The sequence below is a fragment of the Parus major genome, chromosome Z (assembly GCF_001522545.3).
Source record: "Parus major isolate Abel chromosome Z, Parus_major1.1, whole genome shotgun sequence".
NCBI classification, from domain to species: Eukaryota; Metazoa; Chordata; class Aves; order Passeriformes; family Paridae; genus Parus; species Parus major.
Window position 1 is genome coordinate 21,814,861 of NC_031799.1, and position 8,141 is coordinate 21,823,001.

The 8,141-nt window shown below is 40.8% G+C and overlaps 1 protein-coding gene across 1 annotated transcript in view; it reads right to left on the bottom strand.

The window, feature by feature from the left end:
- Positions 1–594: 594 nt before the first annotated feature.
- The window catches only part of CMYA5 (cardiomyopathy associated 5), a 45,859-nt gene continuing 38,312 nt past the window's right edge, over positions 595–8,141 (bottom strand). Inside the window, exons 10-13 of the mRNA XM_015615339.3 lie at positions 4,086–4,219; positions 3,169–3,268; positions 2,036–2,212; positions 595–1,183 (exon numbers count right to left, since the gene is read on the bottom strand). Of these exons, the coding sequence (XP_015470825.1) occupies positions 931–1,183; positions 2,036–2,212; positions 3,169–3,268; positions 4,086–4,219 (664 nt within the window). The 3' untranslated portion in view covers positions 595–930. The remainder of the gene's footprint in view (positions 1,184–2,035; positions 2,213–3,168; positions 3,269–4,085; positions 4,220–8,141) is intronic.

Consider the following 8,141-nt stretch of genomic DNA (forward strand, 5'->3'; position numbering starts at 1 on the left):
CACCTCACTGTCATGTTGCTGGTACTAGTGTGGATAACAGGAAAGAGCAGGGCAGATGCAGGAAAATGTACATAAACCTTAAATTAGGAGCATCGAATTTGTAAGTGCAAAGGTAAAAAGCAGTGTCAGAAAAGTGGTGGTCCAGGAGGTCCTGCATAGCAATCTTCCTCTCACAATCAAAACCACTGACCCAACACACTGAGGATGAAAAACACAAGGGAAGAGTTTCACCACTACTATCAAATTTCCTTTCATGAGGAATTTTGTGTTTCATGAGTAGCTACTCACAAGCACAGGTATTTACTGACACAGTCAGGTAGCTGCTGATTTGCTGTGTGCAGGGTAGGTAGGTACTCAGACTCCACACAGCTGATATGAAGAACTAGCTTGGGACTCCCTCATTTTGCAAACATGAGGATCTCTATGTGACCAACTTTTCTTAAATCATGCATTAAAGAGTTGGCAAGCAATGGCACAGGGTATATCAATCTGCAGCATGTTTCAGTTGTTGAAATTTTTATATATTTTCCAAGCACATCATCTTGGATTTGGACTCTGACTGTCCTGGCAAAGGATGAAACAATGATTTTCATGTCTTGCAGTGAGAAATGCATTTATTTCATACACAGGTTTATAATTAATTTTAAAAAGACAGTTAGCACTATCATATCTAACAAAACTTCTTTATCCCCTTAGAAATACTGCTCTGTGTATTACTAGGTGCATGCTCCATCTGAAGGAGTCAATTTTCTTCCAGGCTTAGGGTGATTATGGATCTGAGCAGTATCTACAATTACTGATGATGTGAAGGAGAGCTGTGCACATAGCGTTCATCAGTGAAGACTATCCATCCCTTCCTGGAATACCTCTTCCTCTCTCTATCCCCTGATGCTGTATTTGCCAGTTTTCTGGAAACTGTGAAGCAGGAGATTAGCCCTGCTTCACAAACTCTGGCAGCTCCATTCCTGTGCACAGGGTAAGCACTCCTGCCTTCTCCAGGGCAAAGGCTGGGTGTGCAGCATCAGTGAATTTGTGCTTGATGGCAAACAGCACCAGTCCTCTCTCTGCATTGAAGAACGATAGCCTGCCACTACTGTAATCCAACAGGATGCCAATCCTGGCCAGGTGTTCCGTCACATGGACATCACTCATCACACCAGTGTGAAGAAATCTGTAAAGAAAGCTGTGGGAAAATGGAAACCAGAATACAATAAGCTTCCCCATAGCTATTTACCAGAAATAACCTGCAGCTTAACTCCAAGCTATTAACAGGTGGCTGCACACAGCAGCCTGTCACGTGGCTGCAGCATTTTGCTGCAAAGTATATAAGCAAAGCAAATGTGGCATCACTTCAAGCCCTGCCTGGCATCCTGACAAGTCTTTTCATTTGGCATCTTTGGACTTGTAGAAAAAAAAAGCCTCTTGGATGTTTAATTTAGCTAGTAATGTTTATATATCTATACAATGTATGAAAGAAGCACACTTGTTTAGATCAAGAGCACCTTTACAAAATAGCAGGGTGGTGCCTTACAAAGCTCCAAGCAGCCTGGCACTGGCCTGCTACCACAGACTACCCCAGCACCCTGCAGTCCTGCCACAGTGACAGGTGAATGTCTATGGCTGTGAAGGAACAGGCAGCAGAAAACATTCCCTATCAAGTCTTGACATCTCCTGCAGAAGGAAGTAGGTTCTAAAAAGGCTGCATTTATGGAAATAAATATACTTGCAGGAGTTTGGTGAAGCAAATCAGGATATGAGCAGGAACAAACTAGTTCATTAAGTTTTATTCACTGACTGGATAAAGGGTGCTAAAATAGTCTGTTTGAGTTTAATTTTCTTTTTTAAGGTGCTTTTTATGACCTTTGAAACCAAGAGGAGGTCTAAAGATCTTATGTAGATGGCCTCTTCTTATTATTCAAATTTACATAAAGGAAGCAGAAGAATTCTTTCTGCTTTCATGATTCTTGTGGCTGGCCAGTTTTATTTTCATGAAGGACAACTAACTCCCCAAGCCACCAGACTGAATCCTCTTTACCTGGTTTGTGTTGGACAGCACCTCATGCACCAGGAGGTATCACTCAACCCCAGGACACTGCTCTGTGTTATTGCCTCATAGCAAATTCCAATCCTGTAGCTTCTACAGGCAGAGACAACAATTTCCCAGTAATGACATCCTTGAGCAGGCAGCAGTTCACCCAGGACTGAAGGAAACCTGTTTGTGGAAGAGGCAATACAGTAAAGAAAGTGTGGTGGTAGACAAACCATACCGTCATATTTCTTTCAGTCAAATCATGAAGCATCACACTAAATTACTAATGAATGTCACTCTGCTGTTCTAACTGCAGGGTTTTATCAAAGATCTAACTGAGTCTTTTCATCTTTGCACTGAGAAGGACTTATCTAAAAGATCTCAAATTTTGGAAGGCTTGTTCAAACTAGAAAGTCTGGCAGTTTTTTATAGACATAGTCACAAATATCTTGTGTATATTCAGTGGTAACAGCAACAAAAAGTGCTTAAACCACTAAATGCTCATCACCTTTTAAAAAGCCGTATCAGTATGGCACCAGTTATACAAGTGGACCTGTGTTTGTCCTGGTACTGACATCAATATGTCAACCCCCCTGCCATGCTCTCAATGGATAGAGCTAGCCTGGTACAATCACGTTAACATACCCCAGGAGCACTTCCTAGTTCTCCAAAGCCATAAATACTTTGGAAAACATTACCAATAATGCCCTCAGGAGAGAAGCAAACTATGGAAGATGGGTTACTTCTCTCCACAATGTATTAAAAACTAAGCCCACAATGCTGACCTTCTCAGGGCAGCAAAAAATTGCTTTGAGACACTGATGGATGAAGCGGTGACCATGGGCTAAAACAAATAGAGCAGTCCAAGTAATTACCACTGCCTTTGACTTCCTGGCCATTCCTTAGTGTGACACTGAACTCTTCCCAGTATTCCCATCAATCCCACTACTGACTTTACTGAGATGTTGCAGTATTTGAAAGGGGGGGCTCAATCACATGATGTCCAGAGGCTGCATGACCAAAACTATTCAGTTCTATAAAATTAGTGTCATGTGAAAGATGCCCACTGGCAAAAAATTAAAGTGAGGGATCCATCCTGAACCCCACAGGATGGTTTTGCTCATCACACTACTACTCACCCAGTGAGTTTGGTTTTTTCAGGAAGGTGGATCACTGTTGCATTAGAAGAGATTCGCAATGCAGGATGTGCTGTGTCAGTCAGCAGGTGAAATCGAGTTCCTGGTACAATTCATGACAAAGAAAGACCAGATCTGAGAGAGGCTGGCTACATTAACATAAGATGAATCACAAAATGTTAAGCTACAATTACAACCATTTTAGCTGGACATCACAGGTAGGAGTGACATCTTGTCTGTCACTCCTACCTGTCTGCTGGTTGGAGTGACAGAAAATCAGATGCAAATGCAAGGAGTCTCCCAAGCTGAGACAACAATCTAATATTCAGAAATGCACATAGGTGATAAAGAGGTCTTTAAGAGTATGTAAGAAGTTTGAATGATTTTAAATCGATTGTTTGTTTTTTTTAAATAGCAAATCTGAATTTTGAGGCTGATTTGGAAGAACCATACATAACACTGTTTATCTGGAAATCTTAAAGTTTTAATCATCCATTACGTTTTGAAACTGCTTTGCACGCTTCCTCATCACTCCAGCTCCATTAGGTTTTAATTGTGAGAGGTCTTCTTTGAGGTCGTGACAAATTTTATCTGATTGTGCTCTGTCAGATTCAAGCAAAATGAGATCCCCTGAAGAATACTTAATCACTTCATCCCTCTGACAGAATTCAACATTTTTGCTTCTGAGGTCATACCAGTTTTACACAGGACATAAATATACAAACTTCAAGTGAAGTAGTCCTGATTATGCTAATTTTAAGCAGAAGGAAAACTTGATATAGATTTGAGTTAATGAGATAAAAACTTCAATAACTTGGTCACAACCATATTGGGAACTACAGGAATAATTTTCCAAGAAAAATGTTTGGCTACTTTGCCATTTGATCCCACTGTTTTGACATCAGGAAATGATGATCTACCTTTAGTTGAGATGAGAGCTGCTTCACTTTGTTCACTTGTCCCAAATGGGTTGACAGCCCTCAAGTAGAAGAAATAGTTCACATTGGGCTCCAGGGATACTTTCAATTCAGGTTTCTTTATACCGGCGAAAGATCTGCAAATGTTGAAGGTACATGAAAATGGATGCAGGTATCCAAAATAGGGAAGGCTAGTTTGTTTTATGCCAACAGCTAAGTTCCCTAATCGTTTTGTTTACTACTGAAATAACAAACACCATACAGAAACTCCAAATGAGAAAGGCGTACATTGCTTTCACAAACAACTGGGCTGTGTAGGAGCCTCAGCATTTCACTTGAGAGATTGTCCTCACCTTGTCTGATGAAGATTGAAGCCTTTGTTCCTGCACCACCTTATCACCCAGTGCAGTAATTTGATGTAATGAACACTTTATGTTAGTTTTGTGGCATAATTCATCACATAAAATTTGAATCAAATCCTCATCTGCCTCCTGCAAAAAGTCTGGTTTTTTTACAAAATGAGCAGTCTTCTGAAGAAAAAACCCCACCTTTTTATTAATTAGTTACATGATACTGAGTGCACTTGTGTTTTACTATGGGTACATGCCGCAAGCCCAAAAGAATTGATGCCATTATCTGAGGCAACACATAAATCATGCTCCTCATCATAGAACGGTGATTAACTTCTTATTAGGAACTCCTCACTCACAAATCCTTCAGCAGCTAAGCCTGGGCTCTGTCTTTGTTGTGGTACCATGCACTCTAACAGGGCAGTTCTGCAGGAGGCAGAGCAGAGGAGCTGCCTACACACAGTTCCCTGCTTTGACTATGCTCCCCAGTGCAGTGCCTCAAAAACTCCAGCCCTCACATCCTCTACCCCTGGTGTCTTGACACGCCGCTAGAAAGCAGGAGTCAAGACACCCACTCAATCTGCTTCACAGGTGCTTTTAAGTACCAGTGAAAGCATTTTCTAGAAAGATGCTGTTTTATTTTCTACCATGACGGCAGTATGAAAGATTGGCTTAAAAAATTCTCTTGCACTGGATCTTGACTTTCCTCATTTTTTGCCTCCTATGGTAACAGAAAAGCCAGACAATATACATGCTCTATTGTATTGCAGGTGAAGACTCTTTATCTGCATAAAGTAGGCAATTCCCTCCCAGAAATGCTTTTAGGAATCTACAACGCAAGTATTTAAATTCCAGAATGGGAGACCTGCCTTTGGAGAGCGAGCAAAACACTTTCCCTTCTACCTCAGGTTTGAGAGGAGCCCACGATGGTTTCTGATGGCAAGCAAGGCCTCTGTGAGAAGCTGGACTAAATAACTTTTTCCAGCACAAATTGCTGGGACCCCAGAGGCGGTCAGGCGAGCGAGTCAGCAGTCAGATCAGTTCGTTGCTATTCATTAGGGGTGACTGTTTTTACACATATATCCCACCAGAGAGCAGTACAAACTGAAGAATAATCAGTGATCCTCCATCGGGATTTTTCACATGCCTGCTTCTGCTGCATTTATCACATCGAGGTAAAATCTCATACAGCTCTTAATACACCAGATTCCTGCTTACAGGAATATGGATCTATTTCTAGGAGGATGGCATCTTCAGAAAAGACTGGTGTGTCATCCTTATTAGTCTGTGACAGGTATTTTGCACTGACAGTTGTCATTAAGAGCAATTGAGAGCATCGAGAAAATGCTCTGGGTGCTTTTGTGATCTGTTCCTTCAATTTAAAAGAATTTCAGAGAGTCTGGGACGCCAGCATGATCAGCAAAAGACTATGCTACCTTTCAGGGAATGTGTTACATGAATGCTGGAACTGATGCAGTGAAGAGAAATGACAGAAATTGCATGGTTTGCCTCACCCTCATGAGTGACCAAGGCCCTGACCACAAGAGCACTTCAGCAAGGCACTGACAGCACAGGAGGCTGAAAGGTTTAGGGAAGAAGTGTAACCTGATGAACTGACCGATGAGAGCACAAGCTCTTTAGACTTGAGTATAGGGGACAAAATTAAATATTAATGGATTGAAGAAAATTACAAGGTAAGAACTGACAAAGGAGGCAAATATAAAAGAAATGAGAGAAAGGAAAAACAGAATAGAAACAGAGGTAGGGGTGAAGAAGTAGGCACCTAACCTTTGTTGAAATTTTCCCATGCGTCCTAGGGAAGACTTATCTGATCTGTTCCTTAAAAGCAGCACACAGACATCTTTGATGTGAATCTGAAGCACAGACCATCAGAGAGGAATTTCTAGCAAAGAGTTACAAGTGAGATTAAAAGAGGACATGCTAAGCTATTCCTTGAAATCTGTCTGTAGCAATATGTAGATCAGCATGCCTTAAGCACAGTGATGCCCTATACGTGACACCTTCTTCTGTCTGCTGGAAAATGGTCATGTAAGTCAGTATCCTTCCAAAGAAATTAGGAGATCTTCTTTTTCACTGTGTACTATTTATCAGATGATTAAATAATAAAACACAAAACAATTTCTAAATTTAATTAGACAGTTGCTTGTGGTATAATGAGTAGACATAGTGTGGATCCTAGAGATATATCATAGGTATTTAAGAACATGTTGGGTCCAGTTATTTGCAGAATAGGATCAGCAATCAAAGTTCACACTTAGGCCTCTTACAAATATGAAAATCTCCAGATCAGAATTTGGATGCATGTTTAAATCAGAGGGCAATAGCATGCTGCTTTCCAGTCATAATAGTGAGACAGTAAAGTCTTGACTTCAAGCAGATCTGGACTGTAAAACGGTGAGCAGATTTTCGAATAGCATTCTCTGCTTGGTAATCTATTTCAGCCAGCTTTAAGCTGCCTAAGAATAAGAGCCCATCAATTTTAGCTACGATTAAGGCTTAAAAACAGTCCTGCTGCTGCCAACTAATGAAACAGAATATGCTGACAAGAAGGAATTTCATTTGCTACATTCTGAGCCAGATCCAAGCGCAAAAGAAGCTGCGTGCGAAGAAGTAGGTCTTGCTAACTTGAGGGTAGGGTGAAGGGGGAGAGTGCATACTGAGGGCTCCCCAGCAGTCACAGTAGTTTAGCATGCTTTAGATTGTCTCTGCAAAAGCAAGGATGAGGAGAAGGTATGATTAGTGCTTAGCTTACAGCATACAGGTTATGTGTAGGAGAAGGCGAGGGAAAATGCATCCTGACTGTGTTGGTGGAAGGCTGTTTCATTTCTGATTTCTTGTAACAAGCATTGCAGATGGATCTTCCTCAAGCTCACCTTAAGTAGTGAACTGTAATTTTGAAATAAAAAGAAATCCACCTACAACATTTCTAATGTCAGATAGCTTCTACTTTCTATACACCTGCCCACCTTAGAGATGATTTGAAATGTAATAATGTTGATATCAAAGTGTGAGGCATTCTGGTCTTTAGATTAAATGCTATCTTATTTGCACTGTCCTCTCAATTTCTTGGTATGGTTGATTAAAAATTAGTGGATAGAAAGTCAAGAAGCATTTGAAGTTAGATATTTTAAATATCTCCTCTCAATCCCCTTCATTGTAAGAGGAATCTATAAGACTGAAAATCCACTCCTCTGATATCAGGTACATGCTATTTAAAGCAGAACAAAAAGGACATGCATGTTCCTTCACCTTTAAGTTGCCAAGGAATATTATAGTAGTGGTTTCCTGATAAATCTGTAATTTCTCTGGTTTTAGGGAAATCTGATGCTATGTTTTCATGTTCATTTCTCTCATCAGCATCCTCATTTATTTAAAGGAAACAACATCTAGGGGCTATTTTTTAATATTGCCTGAACCCAGCAAACGATATGCCTTGCAGTGATTCACAACACCCTCTGTGCTATAATTGTCATTTCCACCCCCAAGATCCCACTGAAACAGTACCTCCAGAGCTGTGCTGCTATCACTGATATGGAGTTAGGGCGAAAGTATGCAAGCTTCTCAAGATACATGTGGAAGCATACAGAAAGGTTGCACCATGATTGGAAAAAGCTCTTGAAGCTAAAAATAAAGAGCAAATAACTCTGACTTTGCTCCCAGCTGTGCTGCATGCCTCCTCTCCCTCTCC